The sequence below is a fragment of the Nycticebus coucang genome, chromosome 24 (genome assembly GCF_027406575.1).
Source record: "Nycticebus coucang isolate mNycCou1 chromosome 24, mNycCou1.pri, whole genome shotgun sequence".
Taxonomy (NCBI): Eukaryota; Metazoa; Chordata; class Mammalia; order Primates; family Lorisidae; genus Nycticebus; species Nycticebus coucang.
Genome location: NC_069803.1, coordinates 2,013,717 through 2,035,650, shown reverse-complemented (window position 1 = coordinate 2,035,650; position 21,934 = coordinate 2,013,717). Strand labels below are relative to the sequence as shown.

Below are 21,934 nucleotides of genomic sequence, written 5' to 3'. Positions count from 1 at the left end.
CCCAGGAGTTCGCATCCTTGGGTGATTTCTCAAGGGGAGTGCACAGTGCCTGAGCTGCGCCAGGTCAGCGCTGACTCTGGGACACGTGAGCGAAGAGAGGGCACTCTGCTGAGGGGAAATCAAGCCTTGGTGGCACTTCCATGCGGTGCAGTGCAGGAGCCCTCCCCGGGCCGTAGTGTTGTGTAAAACTGAATGAAACTCTAGCTTCCAACCCCCCACTCCCAATCGGGGTCTGGGGGCCCATCCCCCAAGAGTTCTGATTCTTGGGGGATCTCTTGAGGGGTGTGGACCCAGCACAAACTGCAGCCGCTCAGTGCTGACTCTGGGGCGTGGGACAGAGAAGAAAAGGGTCGCCTGAGTGCCCACACCAGAGCAGCAGTTCCCTGGAGGTAGATCAACAGCCATTTTTTCTTTAACGGCAGAACGCCCACTTCTGGATATTCTGAGGCCACACCCCCTGTCTCCCTGGGCAACCAGAGGAGGCCACCGGTGAGCGGGGGATTTCCTGACACGGCTCACAAACCCGGGAAGCTTCCAGGGCGGGGCCGACCCAGAGAGGTGTTCGAACGCAAATCTCCTCCAGCAGCAAAGACGTTTGAACTCAAAACAGCCCGTCTTCTGTAGGCGATTTCGACAGGAACAGAGACAGAACCCCGCAAAGTTGTCTGTTCTATTCTGTTCTGTTCTGTTCTGTTACCAGCATCCATCAGGGATGGGGCTAAGCCTGAGTGAACACCTCCTTCCCATCACCTGCATCAAACACTCAAAGATGTCAGACCCCATCTCCTCCTGCTAGATAGCGGCAGTCTGCGGGGGCCTGGCAGACTTCCTTGTGATTCAGGCAGGTGTAAACCCCTGGAGTGTCTGTTCACTGCAGGCAACTGGGTTAGCCATCTGCAGGGATACCAGTGACTGGGTCTGACGGAGGGGCAAAGTGGGGAAGGAGACGTCAACCTTCCTAGACTGCTCTGTTTGCTGGGTGGCTCCTCCTGACTCCACACTGCACTGGGGTGAACTGTGTCAGAGGAGTCACCAGGCCCCTGTGATCCAGTTCCCAGAGACCTCTTGAACTCTCCCACCCGAAACAAGTGCCGATTGAGACAGCTGATTTGGACCTTTTGAACTGGGCTAATAGACTGAGGACTTTTCAGGCGGTGCCCTGGGTGTGCGATTGTAGGAGGTTTTGATTCTCCTTTTCCAACTGGGGCCAGAGGTGGGCAGGCGGGATGACTTAATTGCTGATTTTTGCACACAGCTGAGACTTCAAGCCAGAGTAGAAGTTGCAATAGGATCGAACAGAAACCAGCTGAAAGCAAGATAGAACCACTTTGCTCCACCACACCACACAGGGCCCCAGTTTCTCAGGCCACAACACTGTACAGGCCCTCAATAAAACCCCAGGGGAAAAACCAAAGGGAGTAAAATAACCATGGGGTGGAATCAGTGGAAAAACTCTGGTAACATGAATAACCAGAATAGATCAAGCCCCCAAGAAAAGATACGGCAGATGTGATTGAAGATCCCATTCATAAACAACTGGCTGAGATGTCAGAAATCGAATTCAGAATTTGGATTGCAGACAAGATTAATAAAATGGAATTAGGAATTTGAGGAGAAATTCAAAAATTGTCTCAAGAATTTAACGAATTTAAAGACAAAACCACCAAAAACTTAGACACACTGAAGCAAGAACTTACAGCCCTCAAAGATATGAAAAATACAGTAAAATCCCTCAGTAACAGAATGGAGCAAGCAGAAGAAAGGATTTCTGACATTGAAGATAAAGTCTTCGAACGCTCCCAATCTCTCAAAGAGGAAGAGAAATGGAGAGCAAAAACGGATCACTCACTCAGAGAACTCTCAGATAATTTGAAAAAAAGCAACATAAGGATTATAGGAATTTCTGAGAACGATGAAGTCGCCTCCGAGGGCACAGAGGCCCTTCTGCATGAAATTATGAAAGAAAATTTTCCACATATGCCTAGAGAATCTGAAATTCAGATAGCAGACAGCTTCAGAACCCCAGCACGATTCAACCCCAATAAGTCATCCCCCAGACATATCATAATTAGCTTCACTAAAGTTAACATGAAAGAGAAGATTCTCAAAGCAGCCCGGCAAAAGAAAACTATAACGTACAAAGGTAAGGATATTAGAATAACTGCAGATCTCTCTGCTGAAACTTTTCAAGCCAGAAGAGACTGGTCATCAACTTTTAATCTCCTAAAGCAAAAAAACTTTCAACCCAGGATCTTGTATCCAGCTAAACTGAGTTTCATCTATGATGGAGAAATTAAATACTTCAATGACATTCATATGTTGAAAAAATTTGCCATAAGTCAACCAGCTCTTCAGGATGTTCTCAGACCTATCCTCCACAATGACCAACCCAATCCTATACCACAAGAGTAAACTCACTCAGAAACTTCGGATCAAACTCCAACTTCCACACTGGCGAAAGGATTAAAAATGTCCACTGGACCTTAGAAAAACTCGATACCCAAAATTCCACCAGACTTATCAATACTCTGCATCAATGTGAATGGCTTAAACTGTCCTCTAAGGAGACATAGGTTAGCTGACTGGATACAAAAACTCAAGCCAGATATTTGTTGCATACAAGAGTCACATCTCAACTTAAAAGACAAATACAGACTCAGGGTGAAAGGATGGTCATCCATATTTCAGGCAAATGGTAATCAGAAAAAAGCAGGTGTTGCAATTTTATTTGCAGATACAGTAGGCTTTAAACCATCAAAAGTAAGGAAGGACAAGAATGGTCACTTCATATTTGTTAAGGGTAATACTCAATATGATGAGATCTCAATTATTAATATCTATGCACCCAACCAGAATGCACCTCAATTTATAAGAGAAACTCTAACAGACATGAGTAACTTGATTTCCTACAGCTCCATAATCGTCAGAAATTTCAACACTCCCTTGGCAGTGTTGAATCGATCCTCCAGAAAGAAGGTGAGCAAAGAAATCTTAGATTTAAACCTAACCATCCAATATTTAGATTTAGCAGACATCTACAGAACATTTCATCTCAACAAAACTGAATACACATACTTCTCATCAGCCCACGGAACGTACTCCAAAGTTGACCACATTTTAGGTCACAAGTCTAACCTCAGTAAATTTAAAGGAATAGAAATTATTCCATGCATCTTCTCGGACCATCATGGAATAAAACTTGAATTGAGTAACAACAGGAATCTGCATACCCGTACAAAAACATGGAAGTTAAATAACCTTATGCTGAATGATAGCTGGGTCAGATACGAGATTAAGAAAGAAATCACCAATTTTTTGGAACAAAACGACAATGAAGACACAAACTATCAGAACCTCTGGGACACCGCAAAGGCAGTTCTAAGAGGGAAATTTATAGCACTGCAAGCCTTCCTCAAGAGAACGGAAAGAGAGGAAGTTAACAACTTAATGGGACATCTCACGGAACTGGAAAAGGAAGAACATTCCAACCCCAAACCCAGTAGAAGAAAAGAAATAACCAAAATTAGAGCATAATTAAATGAAATTGAAAACAAAAGAATAATACAACAGATCAATAAATCAAAAAGCTGGTTTTTTGAAAAGGTCAATAAAATAGATAAACCTCTGGCCAACCTAATCAGGAAAAAAAGAGTAAAATCTCTAATCTCATCAATCAGAAACAACAAAGACAAAATAACCACAGACTCATCAGAATTCCAAAAAATCCTTAATGAATATTACAAGAAACTTTATTCTCAGAAATATGAAAATATGAAGGAAATAGACCAATACTTGGAAGCACGCCACCTTCCAAGACTTAACCAGAATCAAGTGGAAATGTTGAACAGACCCATATCAATTTCAGAAATAGCATCAACTATACAAAACCTCCCTAAAAAGAAAAGCCCGGGACCAGATGGTTTCACGTCAGAATTCTACCAAACCTTTAAAGAGGAATTAGTACCTATATTACTCAACCTGTTCCAAAATATAGAAAAAGAAGGAATACTACCCAACACGTTCTATGAAGCAAATATCACCCTGATCCCCAAACCAGGAAAAGACCCAACAAGAAAAGAAAATTATAGACCAATATCACTAATGAATATAGATGCAAAAATATTCAACAAGATCCTAACAAACAGAATTCAGCAACACATCAAACAAATTATACATCATGACCAAGTTGGTTTTATCCCAGGGTGTCAAGGCTGGTTCAATATACGTAAATCTATAAATGGTAATTCAGCACATAAACAAATTAAAAAACAAAGACCATATGATTCTCTCAATTGATGCAGAAAAAGCTTTTGATAATATCCTGCATCCCTTCATGATCAGAACACTCAAGAAAATTGGTCTAGAAGGGACTTTTCTTAAACTGATAGAGGCTATCTACAGGAAACCCACAGCCAATATCATATTGAATGGAGTTAAATTGGAATCATTTCCACTCAGATCAGGAACCAGACAAGGCTGCCCATTGTCTCCATTGCTTTTCAACATTGTAATGGAAGTTTTAGCCACCGCAATTAGGGAAGAAAAGGCAATCAAGGGTATCCATATAGGGTCAGAAGAAATCAAACTCTCGCTCTTCGCAGATGATATGATTGTGTATCTGGAAAACACTAGGGACTCTACTACAAAACTCCTAGAAGTGATCAAGAAATACAGCAACGTCTCAGGTTACAAAATCAACACTCATAAATCGGTATCCTTTATATACACCAACAACAGTCAAATTGAGAAAGCAGTTAAGGACTCTATCCCATTCACAGTAGTGCCAAAGAAGATGAAATATTTGGGAATTTACCTAACAAAAGACGTGAAAGATCTCTATAAAGAGAACTATGAAACTCTAAGAAAAGAAATAGCTGAAAATGTTAACAAATGGAAAAATATACCATGCTCATGGCTGGGAAGAATCAACATTATCAAAATGTCCATACTACCCAAAGCAATATATAATTTAAACACACTCCCTATTAAACCTGCAGTGTCATATTTTAAAGATCTTGAAAAAACATTACTTTGTTTTATTTTATTTAATTTTTTTTATTTATTTTATTTATTTTTTTTATTAAATCATAACTGTATACATTGATATGATCATGGGGCATCATACACTCGCTTCATAAACCATTTGACACATTTTTATCACAGTGGTTAACATAGCCTTTCTGGCGTTATCTCAGTTACTGTGCCAAAACATTTACATTCTACATTTACCAAGTTTTGCAAAAACCCCTGTAAGATGCACCACAGGTGTGATCCCACCGATCCCCCTCCCTCTACCCACCCCCCCTTCCCACTTCCCCCTATTGTTAAGTTGTAGCTGGGTTATAGCTATCATGTGAGAGTCCCAAATTTGTTTCATAGTAGGGCTGTGTACATTGGGTACTTTTTCTTCCATTCTTGGGATACTTTACTAAGAAGAATATGTTCCAGCTCCATCCATGTAAACATGAAAGAGGTAAAGTCTCCATCTTTCTTTAAGGCTGCATAGTATTCCATTGTATACATATACCACAATTTATTAATCCATTCGTGGATTGATGGGCACTTGGCCTTTTTCCAAGACTTAGCTATTACGAATTGGGCTGCAATAAACATTCTGGTACAAATATCTTTGTTATGTTGTGATTTTTGGTCTTTATATGGAATCAGAAAAAACCTCGAATAGCCAAGACATTACTCAGAAATAAAAACAAAACAGGAGGAATCACACTACTCAGACTTTACTACAAATCGATAGTGATCAAAACAGCATGGTATTGGCACAAAAACAGAGAAGTAGATATCTGGAACAGAATAGAGAACCAAGAGATGAATCCAGCTACTTACCGCTATTTGATTTTTGACAAGTCAATTAAAAACATTCAGTGGGGAAAAGATTCCCTATTTAACAAATGGTGCTGGGAGAACTCGCTGGCAACCTGCAGAAGACTGAAATTGGACCCACACCTTTCACCATTAACTAAGATAGACTCTCATTGTATTAAAGATTTAAACTTAAAACATGAAACTTTAAAAATACTAGAGGAGAATGCAGGGAAAACCCTTGAAGATATTGGTCTGGGTGAGTTTTTCATGAGGAGAACCCCCCGGGCAATTGAAGCAGCTTCAAAAATACACTACTGGGACTTGATCAAACTAAAAAGCTTCTGCACAGCTAAGAACACAGTAAGCAGAGCAAGCACACAGCCTTCAGAATGGGAGAAGATATTTGCAGGGTATATCTCTGACAAAGGTTTAATAACCAGAATCCACAGAGAACTCAAACGCATCAGCAAGAAAAAAACAAGGGATCCCATCGCAGGCTGGGCAAGGGATTTGAAGAGAAAATTCTCTGAAGAAGACAGGCGCACGGCCTTCAGACATATGAAAAAATGCTCATCATCTTTAATCATCAGAGAAATGCAAATCAAAACTACTTTGAGATATCATCTAACTCCAATGAGACTAGCCTATATCACAAAATCTCAAGACCAGAGATGTTGGCGTGGATGCGGAGAAAAGGGAACACTTCTGCACTGCTGGTGGGAATGCAAATTAATACATTCCTTTTGGAAAGATATATGGAGAACACTCAGAGATCTAAAAATAGATCTGCCATTCAATCCTGTAATTCCTTTGCTGGGCATATACCCAGAAGACCAAAAATCACAACATAACAAAGATATTTGTACCAGAATGTTTATTGCAGCCCAATTCATAATAGCTAAGTCATGGAAAAAGCCCAAGTGCCCATCGATCCACGAATGGATTAATAAATTGTGGTATATGTATACCATGGAATACTATGCAGCCTTAAAGAAAGATGGAGACTTTACTTCTTTTATGTTTACATGGATGGAGCTGGAACATATTCTTCTTAGTAAAGTATCCCAAGAATGGAAGAAAAAGTACCCAATGTACACAGCCCTACTATGAAACAAATTTGGGACTCTCACATGAAAGCTATAACCCAGCTACAACTTAACAATAGGGGGAAGTGGGAAGAGGGGGGTGGGTAGAGGGAGGGGGATCGGTGGGATCACACCTGTGGTGCATCTTACAGGGGTATTTGCGAAACTTGGTAAATGTAGAATGTAAATGTTTTGGCACAATAACTGAGATAACGCCAGAAAGGCTATGTTAATCACTGTGATAAAAATGTGTCAAATGGTTTATGAAGCGAGTGTATGATGCCCCATGATCATGTCAGTGTATACAGTTATGATTTAATAAAAAAAAAGGAAAAAAAAAAAAGAAAGTCACAAACCATAAAAAAAAAAATAAAATAAAATCTGGTAGCATTATTCTACCTGATTTGTTTTTATTTCTGCGTAATGTCTTGGCTATTCAATGTTTTTTCTGATTCCATATAAAATGAAGTGATAGTTTTTCCAGATCTTTAAAGTATGACAGAGGTGCTTTAATGGGTATTGCATTAAATCTGTAGATTGCTTTGGGTAGTATGGACATTTTAACAATGTTGATTCTTCCCAGCCATGAGCACGGTATGTTTTTCCTTTTGTTGACATCTTCAGATATTTCTTTTCTCAAAGTTTCATAGTTCTCTTTATAGAGATCTTTCATGTCCTTTGTTAGGTACACTCCCAGATATTTCACTTTCTTTGGCACCCCTGTAAAGGGAATAGAATACATGAGTGTTTTTTAAGCTTGACTGTTGGCTCTTATTTTGTTGCTTAATTTGAATTCTTTGTAGATTCTATTTATTAACCTTGTCCTATTCATAATGCAATTATCTTTTCCCATTATGAAGGTTACCTATTTGCTTTGGTTGTTTCTCTTTAGCTGTACTTAATTAAGTACCATTTGTAATTAAGTATCACCAGTAATTACCATTAAGTACTGTCAGTAATTAAGTACCATTTGTTTATTTTTGTTGTAGAAATTTCCACTGGAGTATTCTTCATAAAGTCTTTATCCAGGCCAATATCTTCAAGTGTTTTCCCCACACTTTCTTCAAGAACTTTTATGGTTTCATCCCTTATATTTAAATCATTTATCCATTTTGAATCAATTTTTTGTGAATGGTGAAAGATGTGGTTCCAATTTCAGTCTTTTACATGTGGTTATCTAGTTCTCCTAGCACCATTTGAATAGGAATTCTTTTCCTCACTGTATGTTCTTGTTTTATTTATCAGAGGTCAGGTGGCTGTAAGATGTTAGTTTCATCTCATGGTTTTCTATTCTGTTCCAAAAGTCTATGTCTTCATTTTTGTGCCAATGCCATGCTGCTTTGATCACTGTGGCCTTGTAGTATAGACTAAAGTTTGTTAAAGTGATCCCCATGGCTTGCTTTTTATTAAGAATTGCCTTGGCTATACGAGTTTCTTTATGGTTTCATACAAAATGAAGAGTTTTTTTTTTTCAAATATTGAAAGAATGACTTGATATTTTAATGGGGAATGCATTGAATCTGTAGATTGCTTTGGGAAGTATAGACATTTTAACAATGTTTATGCTTCCCAGCCATGAGCATGGTATGTTCTTCCATTTATTAATATCTTTCTTCTGCTATTTCATTTCTTAGAGTTTCATAATTTTCTTTATAGAGGTCCTTCAACTTCTCTGTTAGGTATTTAATTTCTTTGAATCTTTGTGAAGGGAATTGTGTCCTTGATTAGCTTCTGAACTTGGCTGTTATTGGCATATACAAAGACTACAGATTTGTGGACATTAATTTTATATCCTGAGACAGTAGTATATATATTTTTTATTATTGGGGATTCATTGAGGGTACATAGAACCAGGTTACATTGATTGCATTTGTTAGATAAGGGCCCTCTTATTTTATTTTATTTATTTTGTAGTTTTTGGCTGAGGCTCAGTTTGAACCTGCCACCTCTGGTATATGGGGCCAGTGCCCTACTCCTTTGAGACACAGGTGCTTCCCAAGGCCCTCTTATTTTTTGATAACTTCCAGGAGTTTTGTGGTTTAGTCTTTGGGGTTTTCTAAGTATAAGATCATACCATTGCCAAGGAGCAAAAATTTGACATTTTCAAGCTCGTTTGGATTCCCTTTTTTTCCTTGTCTTGCCTGATTGTGTTGGGAAGAATTTCTACCATTATGTTTAATAGTAGTGGCAATAGTGGACGACCTTGTCTGGTTCCAGTTCTAAGTGGAAAAGCTTTCAGTTTTACTCCATTCAGTATAATATTAGCTGTGGGTTTGTCACAGATGGCTTCAATCAGTTTAAGAAATGTGCCACCTACGCCTATATTCTTTAGTGTTCAAATTAGGAAAGAATGCTAAATTTTATTCAATACCCTTTACTTGTTCTTCACTTCTAATTGCTATGATTAGAACTGAAGATTTTTTTAATCATCTGTTTAAATCTTTTGCCGGCTTTAAAAATCAGGTTGTTGTCTTTTTATTCTTTTTAAAAGTTTTGTCTTTGGACTGGATGTCAGTTCATTGTGAAACATGTGAATCACAAATATTTGCTTCCAATCTATATAATACCATTTTAGTTTCTTAACATCCTTGAATAATTGGATTTTAAAAATTAAATTTAATTTATCTTTTCTCTCCCATGTTCCATATTTTGTGTCCTAAGAAATTTTTTCTTACCTAAGTTTGTATTTTTACTGTTTTTCATCATAAGTTATGCAATTTAAATTTTTACATCTATTGTATGACGTGTTTTGATTTTATTTTGTGTTTGGTGATAGATTTGAATAGAGCTTTATTAACCCTCATATCAACATCCTATTTTTTCTAGTAGTATTTTCAGACTTTTCATTATTATATTACTTTATCACCCTTATTAAAAATAAATTACCATATACATGTATATGTGTTTATCTCCAGGCTCTTTTCTATTCTGTTGATTTATATATTTCTGTAAATTTCACCCCATCTTTTTTGAGCCAAAGTCTCACTATGTCAATTTCACCCCATCTTAATGCATGTTAATAATTTATCTTGAAAACAGAAAGTGTTAGTCATCCAACTTTGTCCCTGTTTTCCTTATGGTTTTACTATTCTTGGACATTTGTATTTCAATATAAATTAGAGAATAATTGTGAATTTTTTAACTTTCAGGTTAATAAGAGGGTAAATATGATTAGGTCACATAATTTGATTTTGTAAGGCTAAAGTGTGAGTTGTGGTTGTGTGCTTCATCTGGGAAGTGTGCTATATACCCATGCAATGTACCCATTGGGTAGGAATTTACCCAACAACTTCTTCCCTCCCTCCTGACTTGAATTTAATGGAGTTTTCTCTCTTGATGAGGTTCCATTTGTTTATTTTAGTTGTTGTTGCAGTTTCCAGTTGGGTCTTTTTTTTTTTTTTAGAAATTCTTTTCTTAGGCTAATAAGATTAAGGGATTTTTCTACACTTTCTTCTAAGGTTTTCATGTCTTAGGTTTAGATGTTGTGTCTATCATGAGTTAATTTTTCCAAATGATGAGAGGTGCAGATCTCATTTCAGTGTTTTTACATGTGGCTATCCAATTCTCCCAGCACCATTTACTGAATGGGGATTCTTTTCCCCAGTGTATGTTTCTGTTTCCATTGTCAAAGATATCAGATGGTAATATGAGGCTGGTTTCATCTCTATACTCTCTGTTCTGTTCCATAGATCAGCGTGTCTATTTTTATACTATACCATGCTGTTTGGATCACTATGGACTCTTGTAGTATAATCTGAAGTCTGAAAAAATGATGCCTCAAGATTTGTTCTTATTTTGTAGAACTCTGTTGGCCATTCAGGTTTTTTTTTTAAAGATCTTCAAAGTATGATCTTGGTATTTTAATGGGGTAGTATATACTTTTTTAACAGTGTTTATTCTTCCAGACCATGAACGTGGTATGTTCTTCTGTTTGTTAACATCACAACCTCTGCTACTTCTTTTTCCAGTGTTTCACAGTTCTCTCTATAGAGATCCTTCACATCCTTTGTTGAATATATTCCAAGGTATTTAATTTTCTTTAATGCTACTATGACAGGTATGATATCTTTGATTTGATTCATAGTTTGTCTGTTGTCTTATATTAAGGCTACTGATTTGTGTATATTGATTTCATATCTGGAGACATTGCTGTAGTTTTTGATTACTTCCAGGAGTCTTGTGGTTAAATCCTTGGGGTTTTATAAAAAATAGTTTTACTTCATCTGTGCCCATTTGGATACCCCTGACATCGTTCTCTTGCCTGATTATGTTGGCTAGCACTATGTTTAATAGTAGTGGTCATCGTGGCCACCATTATCTGGTTCCAATTCTAAGCAGGAATCTTTTCAATTTTACTTCTTTAGATAAGATGTTAGCTGTAGGTATGTAGTAAAAAGACTTCTATCATTTTAAGTAATGTTTCATCTATGCCATTTGTTTTAAGTGTTCTCATTAAAAGGTGCTGAATTTTGGGTGGCGCCTGTGGCTCAGTGAGTAGGGCGCTGGCCTGATATACCGAGGGTAGCGGGTTCAAACCCAACCACGGCCAAACTGCAACCAAAAAAAAAAAAATAGCCGGGCGTTGTGGTGGGCACCTGTAGTCCCAGCTGCTTGGAAGGCTGTGACAAGAGAATCACATAAGCCCACAAGCTGGGAGGTTGCTGTGAGCCTTGTGACGTCATGGCACTCTACTGAGGGCAGTAAAGTGAGACTCTGTCTCTACAAAAAAAAAAAAAAAGCGCTGAATTTTGTCAAATACTTTTTCTGCATCTATTAAGAGGATCATATGGTCTTTTCTTCTACTTCTGTTTATGTGGTGAATTATGTTTATAGATTTGTATATGGTGAACCATCCTTGCATTCCTGGGAGGAAGCCCACCTGGTTGTGATGAATTATTATTATTTTTTTGAGTAGCTAAATTCTGTTTGCTGAGATTTTGTTGAGTATTTTTGCATCTATATTCATAAATGATATTGGTATGTGTTTTATTTGTGTATCCTTTCCTGGTTTTGGTATCAGGATGATATTTACTTTGTTACTGTGTTTTATTTGTGTATCCTTTCCTGGTTTTGGTGTCAGGATGATATTTACTTTGTTGAAGGAGTTGGGGAGGATTCTATTCTTCTCAATGATTTGGAATAGATTCTGTAATGTATTATGTAGATACAAGCTCCTTTGAAGAATTCTAATGTGAAACTCTCTGGTCTAGGACTTTTTTTGTTGGAAGCTTTTTTATTGTCATTTCAATTGTGATGCTTGATATTGGTCTGTTCAAAAATCCTGTTTCTTTCTGGTTAAATCTAAGGAGGGAATGTGATATCAGGAGTTTGTCAATTCCCTCCACATTTTCAAATTTTGGGGCATAGAGATTTCTATAACATTCTGTAATGATATTATATTTCTGTGGAATGTGTTATTTCCTATTTTTCAGTTCTGATTGAGGTTATTAGAGATCTTACTTTTTGGTTCATTAACCAGATCTTCTTTCTGGTTAATCTGGCCAAGGATTTATCAATTTTATTTATCTTTTCAAAGAACCAACTTTTTGTTTCATTAATTTTTGGAATGGTTCTTTTGTAATTTTGGTTATTTCATTTCTTCTCCTGGGTTTGGGATTGGATTTGTCTTCCCTTTCTACTTCCTTGAGATGGTTCATTAGATTGTTGATTGGTGCTTTGTCCGATTTCTGGATGTGGATATTTAATGTGACAAATTTCTCTCTTAGTACTGCCTTTGTAGTATACCACATATTTTGATAGTTTGTGGCCCCATTGTCATTTTGTTCAAGGAATGTAATGATTTACTTCTTTATCTCTGCCTTGACCTTGCTTTTGTTCAGTAATAAGCTGTGTAATTTTATTGACTTTGTGAGGGAATGAGTGTTTCTTTTGGAATTGATTCCTGTTTTTATTCTCTTATGTTCTGCATAAATAGATACATTGTATAATTTCTATTTTTAAAAAATTTGTTGAGGATCATTTGTGACCTAATATGTGATTAATCTTGGAAAACAATCCATGAGTTGATGACACTGTATATTTAGTAGTATTGGGGTAAAATATTCTGTAGGTGTTTATTCATTTAATATCTTGTTTTGTCAGTGGGGTGCTAAAGTTCCTGACTGTTAAGGTATTTTTCTTTATCATATTATTTAAATCAAGTAACATTTACTTTATAAATCTGGAAGTGCCTAAGTTGGGTGCATAAATATTTAGGATTTATAAGTCTTCTTGTTGTGTTGTTCCCTTGATCAGTATAAAATATCCATCTTTTTCTTTAGTTTTGTTGCTTCAAACTGTGTGGCATCTACTATAAATGTTGCAACTCCCTGTTTATTTTGGTTTCCATTAGAATTAAATAGTTTTATAACCCTTCTCCTTGAGTCTTAATTTTTCTTTGGGTTGTTAGCTGTATTTCCTAAACACAGTAGATAATAGGCTTGATTTTTCTTTTTCTTTTTTTATCTAATCAGGAAGACTATTTCTCTTCAGTGGGAAGTCTAGCCTTTCACATTTATTGAGAGAATTGATAAGAAGGGTGGATTTCTAATAATGCTATTGTAAGCCACTGTGTTTCATTGTTTTATCATGTGGGCCACTGTGGTAGCAAGGGTTTGTCCTTAAGTTACTAGGTAGTTTTACTAGGGAGTAAAAACTCCCATGTTGGGAGTCCATGGTGTTGGTCTGTGTATTGTACAAGTCTGGGTACTTCCTGCAGGGCAGAGCTAGTAGTAAGAATTTCCTTAAGATTTGCATGTGTGGAAAATACTTTATTTCTCCATTGACTATGAACCTTCGTTTTATAGGATACAGAATCCTTTGCTAGCATTTATTCTGTTTGAGAAGATTGAAGATAGGAGCCTATTCTCTTCTGCCATGTAAAGTTTCTATTGAGAAATCAGTTATGGACCTGATGGGTTTACTTTTATAGGTAGGATGCTTGAACTTGTAGAATGTTCTCTTTGGTTTTGACTTTGGTCAGGCTAATTACAATGTATCTAGGAGATGTTTTATTTGAATTGAGTCATCCTGGAGTTCGATAGTCATCTAGTAACTGTTTGGGTTTCTGGCAATGCTTAGGAAATTTTTAACTACAACAACTGCAGATAGAGTTTCCATGCTTTGTGACACTCTTCTTTTCTTTCAGAGATACTGTGATTTGTATATTTGTACACTTTGCATAGTCTCATATTTTTCCTAGAGAGTTCTCTGATTTTTCTCTATTCATGTCGGCCTCTTTAAATGATTAGACTAGCTTGTAAGTCTTGTCTATGAGTTCTGACATTCTTTGCCATAGTTTAATATGTTGCTGAAACTCTCTGCTATGTTCTGAAGCTCACAAAATACCTCTTTTAATTCTTTGAGCTCTGTTATATTCTTTCTAGTCATATATCTTTCGTGACTTTGTGTTTAATTTCATTGATTCCTTCAGCTAATTTTTGGACTTCTTTTTGCTGGTTTTCCACTTTCTCTTCAATTCTATTCATCTTACTTACCATCCACATTCTGAAATCCTTACCTGTAATGTCAACAATTTATTTATAGTTATAATTTTCAGCAGTAGTTCCATTGTAGTCCTTGGGGGAGATGATATGTTCTGGTTTTTAATATTTCTAGAGTTTTTGGTTGGTTCCTCCTCATATATAGTTTCTTTCTGTTTGTTTTATTTATATTTTTCCCTTTCCTTTCCTCTTCTTTACCTTTTCTTACCTTAACTCTATGTTATTTCATTGAGTCAATCCCAAGGTTAAATAGAGAAAAAGAAGAAGACAAAAAAGACAAAAACATCTTTGACTCTCCTTTATGAAGTCCTCTTTTTTTCCTTGGAAGAGGAATAGAAAAGGAAAGAAAGAAGAAAACATATTTATTAAAGTTCTCTTTGTTGCCTTGGGAAAAAAGTAAGAAGAAAAAGATAGGGAAAAAAGACAAATTGTTAAAATTTTCTTTGTTACCTTCAAAGATAGGGAAAAAAATTAAAAGTGACATAATTATTAAATCTACTTTGTTGCCTTGAAAAAGAAATAGTAGGGGTAGGGCGCCAGTCCCATATGCCAGAGGTGGCGGGTTCAAGCCCAGCCCTGGCCGAAAACCACACACACACACACAAAAAAGAAAATAAATAAATCTATTTTATTATGACAAAAAAAAAAGAAAAAGAAATAGTAAGAAAAAAAGAGAAAAAAGATTAGTTGGTGGGACTCTAGGATTAGAAATAACAGCAGCTATCTTTTTGCTCTAAAAGTTTTCTGGTTTGCTCTAAAAGTCTTTGAGGCAGGCCTTGGTCTAGGGACAGCACTGAAGTTCCAAGGGGTGTTGGTGCATGCCTGAGAGGAGATGCTGGATGTTCTGGGACAGCCCAGTGAACTCCAGTTCTGGTAGGCACCCTGGAGTCTCCACTAAAGTGAGGACTGAGGCTCAGTGATCTGAATAGAACCTGGAGTCCCAAAAGATTTCTGTGGGGGTGTGAGGGCCACTCTGAACCATTCTAAAAAGTCAGGGACCAGTTCAGCTGTGGCTTCCCAAGCCTGGAAAGCAGAGGCCTATCCCAGCAGTACAGCAGACCAGACCAGAGAGCTTTAGGGCCTCTTATAAACTGCACTCCACTGGACTGACCCATGTGACAACAATTGCAAGGGGTACTGTATTCTCACTGCCCTTCCTCTACCATTCTGTGAGAGGATAGGCTGCCTTTTCTCTGGTGCAAGGTCTCCCAGAGAGCCCCTCTCCTCACTAATTTCAGTGCTTTGATCTGCCCATGCTCTATGGTGGAACCATGTGGCAACAGATCTCTAACTCTAGCTGGGAGAAGACATAGCTCAGACCACCCTTGACAAGCCTATTGCAGTGCTCGCCCCGAGAAGAGTGGCAGGGTGCACCCAATAGTTGTGGTGAGAGGTCCCAATTTTGCTCATTCCCCTCCTCACTTGTGTCCAGTATGATCTCCACATGGAGTCTCTGTCTCTGTGCCTCTCCTTCTCCCCTTCCTTATTTTTCCCTGTTGAATTCCCTTTCTCCTTTTCCTCTCTGCTCCTGCTGTCCCATGCAGTTGCTCTGTGCACTCTGAGTGGAGCAGACCGAATTGTGGTGCTTGCACGTGTTTCTTCCCACTTTTGTTGGGAGAGGCTGGACAGGGGCTTCCACTAGATCACCATCATGATTTTCTCCAACTGTGTGAATTTTTATAAAAAGAGTATATAGGAACTTTGATTGAAATCTTGTGTCAGTATATCAATTTTGGTAACATCTGCTTTCTTATCAATATTGAGTTTTCATATCCACGCACATAGTGCCTCTACTTATTTAGGTTTCCCTTAATTTATTTATCTTATAGTTACCCCAATGTCTATGAAGTGACTGATTGGTGTATAGCAATGAAATCATGAATACACTGGACAAAGGAGTGACTCACATCTCAGAGACAACAAAATAGGGTGATGCAAGATTGCATCACACTACTCAGAATGGAAGGCAATTTAAAAAGAATGAATTGTTTATTTTTGGAATTTTCTATTTAATGTTTTCAGACTGGTTGACAGCAGGTAATGAAGCTGTGGAAAATGAAACCACAGATAAAGGAGGGGGGATTTCAATGACTATAAGAATTCTAATATCTCTTTAGGATATTGATTTTATTTTCTTTTGATATAGACCTAGAAGAGGGATTTCTGGATCACATGGCAATTCTATTTTTTGTTTTTTTTTTCTTGTAAAATTTTGTTGTATTTTTGATTAACACACAATAATTGTACATATTTATGAGGCACAAGGTAATATTTTGATACATGTATACATTGTGTAATGATCAAGTCATAATCCTCTCTTCTAGCTATTTTCAAGTATACATTACACCTTTAACCACCATAGTCATGTTATTGTGCAACAAAAGGCTAGAACTTATTTCTCTTATTAACCCATTGACCAACTTTTCCCCATCTCCTTTTCCCTTCTTCCTTCCTCAGTCTCTGGTAACAATTATTATACTATCCATGAAATAATTTTTTAAGGTTTCACATATGAGTGAGATAATGGAGCACTTGCTTGGCTTATTTCACTTAACATAACGTCCCCCAGGTTTCTCCATTTTGTCACATATGACAGGATTTTATTTTTTTGTGGGTGAATAGTGTTCCACTGTGTATGTATACTACATTTGCTTTATCCATTCATCCATTGATGAATACTTAGCTATTTTGCCTGCTGTGAATAGTGCTGTAATAAGCATGGGAATTCAGATGTCTCTGATATGATGTCATCAGATGTCTCACAATGGAAGATAATTCTGATGTCATTTTCTTTAAATACATACCCCATGGTATGTATGTTATATTAGATGGGGGGGTCTGTTTTTAATTTTTGAGGAACTTCCATGCTATTTTCTATAGCAGCTCTACTCACCTACATTCCCATAAACAGCAGCTGTACTAATTTACCTTCCAATCAGCACTTCTTTTCTGTTGTCTTTTTGATAATAACCATTTTAACATGTGTGAGATGATATCCTGTTGTGCTTTTGATTTGCATTATTCTTATGGTTGGTGATTTTTTAAAAATACCTATTAGCTATTTTATGTCTTCTTTGGAAGACATAATTTTTAAAATATTCCCTTATATTCTATTTATTTGCTGCAGGACGTGTTGAGATTCTTCCCTTTCAGTTTTGGTACTGGTGCTTTTAATTCCCAGTATTTCTCTTGTTAAGTCTAGCCTAAACTTAATGTAGTTAAGTTTTGTAAGAGACATTACATGGTGTCACTGATATTCTGTTATTTATTTTACATTTTATTTTCTGATATTCATTTTCTCTTTCAACTTTCTACCTTTTTAATCTATAGGCTTATGTCATGGATTTTTTTCCTTCCTTTTCTAATATATGTTTTGTACTCAATAAATTTCTTTTTTAAATTAATTAATTAATTTTTTTATTAAATCATAGCTGTGTACATTAATGTGATCATCATGATTGCTTTAGCTGCATCACTCATTTTGTTGCATTTTGGTTTATCATTCAATTTACGATATTTGCTTTTGTTTTCATTTCTTCTTTGGTGCCTATTTATAGATGTGGATTAATTTCTGAATATTTAAGTATTTATCAACTATTTTTGTTTTTTAATATTAATTTGCTTTTGCTGTATTTAGAAAACATTCTCTGTGACTTACTGCTTTTAAATATATTGAGAAATATTTTTCACCTAGCGTATTATTCACCCAAATTCTACCCTGCCTGACATTGATGTGGTTATTTCTGCTTTTTTTATGATTCGTGTTTGTGTGCTGTATTTTTAAAATCTTTTTTGTATTTAGCCTGTGGCTGTCTTTATGGTTAATATAGATTTCTTATAGATAGCATAAAGTTTGGCCCTGCTTTTTTATTCATACTGATAACATCTGCTTTTCTTTTTTTGAGACAGAATTTTACTATGTCACCCTCGTAGAGTGCCATGGTGTCTCAGCCCGCAGCAGCCTCAAACTCTTGGGCTCACGCAATTCTCTTGCCTGGCCCTCTCAAGTAGCTGGGACTAGAGGTGCCCACCATAGCGCCCAGCTATTTTTTGTTGCAGTTGTCATTGTTGGTTAGCTGGCCCAGGCCGGGTTCAAACCAGCTAACTTTGGTGCATGTGGCTGGCACCGTAACCACTGTGCTACGGGCACCAAGCCAACTTCTGCTTTTTAACGTATGTTCTTAGTACATTTTCATTAATATAGCGATTAATATGTTTAGTTTCATATCTATCATTTTAATTCTTTTTTTTGTGTGTGTTTGTCTACCTGTTTTTTTCCTCTCACTTTCTGCTTTTGACTTAGTATAGTTTGGTATTCTATTTTACCTCTTTGCTTAGCTTATTAATAAGCTATTTATTTTATTTTATAATTGTTTCTCTAGGGTTTATATATGTATCTTTAACTTAGTCTATCATTATACTATGCTACACAATTTCACTTATGAAGTATGAAGCACAAAATAGTATACTTCCATTTCCTTCCCCCCAAATTATTGTGATCATATATTTTCCTCTTATGTATAGATTAATCCCATGATATATTATTATATTTTCCTTAAACAGTCAATGTTATTTTAAGGGACTTTTTAAAAGGAAGAAAATTATTTACCTTTAAGTTGCTTGTTAATAAGTTTGGTCCTTTTGAAGCATATCTTTAAGCTTTTAAAGGATAGCTTAAAATAACATTCACTCTAGAGTTCATGTTACCCTATATTCAAGTAGTACCCTCCTGAGTATCTACTGAATATCCTGGCTGTTCAATGAAGATTTTCTATGTGGCTGACTGGAACCCTAGTATCTCCTGGGGATTTTTGGCTTTCAGTGTCCTGCCAGTATTTTTTGAGGCATTTTTTAAATGCCTATATAGCTAAGGCTCAAGATGAATGCTATGCAGAACTCTATAACTGTCTCTTAACTGTCCCACTGTCAACAGTAATCTGCCCCACTAATTCCATAACTTCAAGCTGCCATTTTTGTCTTTTAATGAGACCATCATCCTCTGTTTGAGAACATACCTCTAGGCAGAAAGCTGGAGACTTAGGGCTCATCTAATTGTTTCTCTCCTGTATGGGATCATAATTCTGCTTTTCCTGTTATAATACTTCAGGAAAAAGTAAATAAACTGATCTGTTTTCCATGTTGTTTAGTTGGAAAAACTAAACTATTATGACCTAAAGTAAAAGACATTCATTAGTATTTTAAATATTAAGGGATTCTAAAAGCTATAATTGTCAGAGCATTCATATTCTTTTCCAAATCTCAAAATTAAGCCCCTCAAGAATGTATTTTTACTTGTCCATTTTATCATTCATAGGAATGTGGGCCAGCTTCCTGTTGTGATCCTCAAAGTTGTACGCTGAAAGATGGAGCACAGTGTTATACAGGATTGTGTTGCAGGGACTGTCAAGTAAGATTTAAGTTTATTAACATCTTCCAAGTATATAACAAATCATATTCAGGGTACTTTAGGACATTTAGGCCTATAGTTGTAAGTCAAAATATAACAGTTTTCGGATAAACTAAAAGGTAATAAATTCAAAATGAAATTCCCGATTTTCTAAACTTTTCATGGGTACTGGCGCTGCCTTCTAATGCCAATATTCTCACTAAATTTTTGCTGTTGTATTTTAAGCCTTAATTGAGAGCTATTACAGAATTCATCAATACAGAAAATCTCCATTGAAAGGGAATATTCATTTATCATATCCAATATTTATATTATTATAAATAAAGATGTTATTCTGGTTAAGTATTTATATGTCTGTAGTTGAAAGATATTGCAGTTTTCCATAATTATTTAAGGAATGAAAATCACTGGAAGTAATATTTTCCAAATGGTGCATGTAGCACAAAATTTAAACTCTGAAGTTATTCAAAGATGGTTGCAATAAAAAATAGACCAGGTCCAGTGGCTCATGCTGTTATCCTAACACTTTGGGAGGCAAAGGTGGGAAGACTGCTTGAGGCCCGGAGTTTGAGACCAGTCTGAGCAACATAGCAAGACCTCATCTCTATAAAAAATTGAAAAAGTAGCTGAGTGTGGTGGTGGTGCATGCCTGTAGTACCTGCTACTTGGGAGGCTGGGACAGGTGAATCTCCTGAGTCCAGGAGTTTGAGGTTGCAGTGAGCTGTGATGATGCCACTGCCTTTTAGCTTAGTCTCAGACTCATTCTGAAAAAGAAACTAGTTTGAGTGAAAGATTAAATTTTAACTAATGTGGTAAATATATTTACTTCTCTATTTTCTTTTTAGGTCTTTCAATATATTTGTAACAAATTTATCATATGAGAATACATCTGTTGAACTATCTACAGTGTATAGTTCATGGTTAACTGTTCTCTGCTCACATAGTTTTACATTTTTATTTCCTAGAATCTTATCATGTAGGTACATGTTCACCTCTGTAAACTTTTTAGTGTCAGCTCTAGGTTATCAATTAAAAATATGACATAGATGTCTATTTTAGATTTTTAAAATATAAATATTCAGAATTATATATACAAAAGCATTAATTAACCATAATAATTCAGCAAAAAAGATTACAACTGAATTCCTTTTTATCCAGAGACCCTTTAATCACACATCTGGATCTCTCTGTGGATATTTATGTTTCATATTTGTCATAGAATATAAAAATATTTCACACTTACAAACTACATATGTACATACACATATATTTATGAATAAGTATATTTTATTTTGGAATTGAATAAATTACAATTTTTACTCAAGAGAATATAATTTTTGTAAGCTAAAAGTTTTTTCTTCCCTTATGATTGAAATACAAATAAATCCTTGGCTTTCAGCACCCTGAGGTTTTGATATACTTTTCCTCATACATACATCTTATCTCTTATTTTAGCTGAAGACATTCAATTTATAATTTAATATGATTTGCATAATAATGTATACAAAAGAACTAATGAACATTAATGAAAAAAATAGATCAAAAGTATGATTTTGAAATAAATATTAATGAACTATATAATCTTATATGTAATTTTTTGTTTTAATTTCTTTTAGATTCAAGCTGCAGGTTTTCAGTGTAGGCCCAGCCAGCATCCTGAATGTGACATTCCTGAAATTTGTAATGGAAGCACAGCACAATGTCCTCCTGATGTAACTATAGAAAATGGAAATCGTTGCCAAAATAATAGGTTTATATGTTTTGATGGACAGTGTCCTGATCCTGATACACGTTGTCAGGCCATGTTTGGAATAGGTAATGTCTTTTTGTTACATCTAAATAATTGTCCCTCAGTATTTAATTAACATTATAAGGACAAAGGTCAATATTTTCTATAGATATTATTTTTTGGTTTAATATCAATATTAATTTTTTAAACTTTATTGAAGAATAATTGACAAATAAAAATTGTATTTTTTTTTTACTTCAAAACACTAAGGGGATACAAATATTTTTGTTACATGACCGAATTATGTAATGTTGAAGTCAGGGCATTTAGTGTGCCTATAATAGACTAGTGTATATTTAACCCACTAGGTAGTTTTTATTCTTTACTC

The 21,934-nt window shown here is 36.0% G+C and overlaps 1 protein-coding gene across 1 annotated transcript in view; it reads left to right on the top strand.

The window, feature by feature from the left end:
• The window catches only part of ADAM32 (ADAM metallopeptidase domain 32), a 380,224-nt gene that overhangs the window by 286,788 nt on the left and 71,502 nt on the right, over window positions 1-21,934 (top strand). Inside the window, exons 12-13 of the mRNA XM_053578831.1 lie at window positions 19,725-19,817; window positions 21,434-21,632. Of these exons, the coding sequence (XP_053434806.1) occupies window positions 19,725-19,817; window positions 21,434-21,632 (292 nt within the window). The remainder of the gene's footprint in view (window positions 1-19,724; window positions 19,818-21,433; window positions 21,633-21,934) is intronic.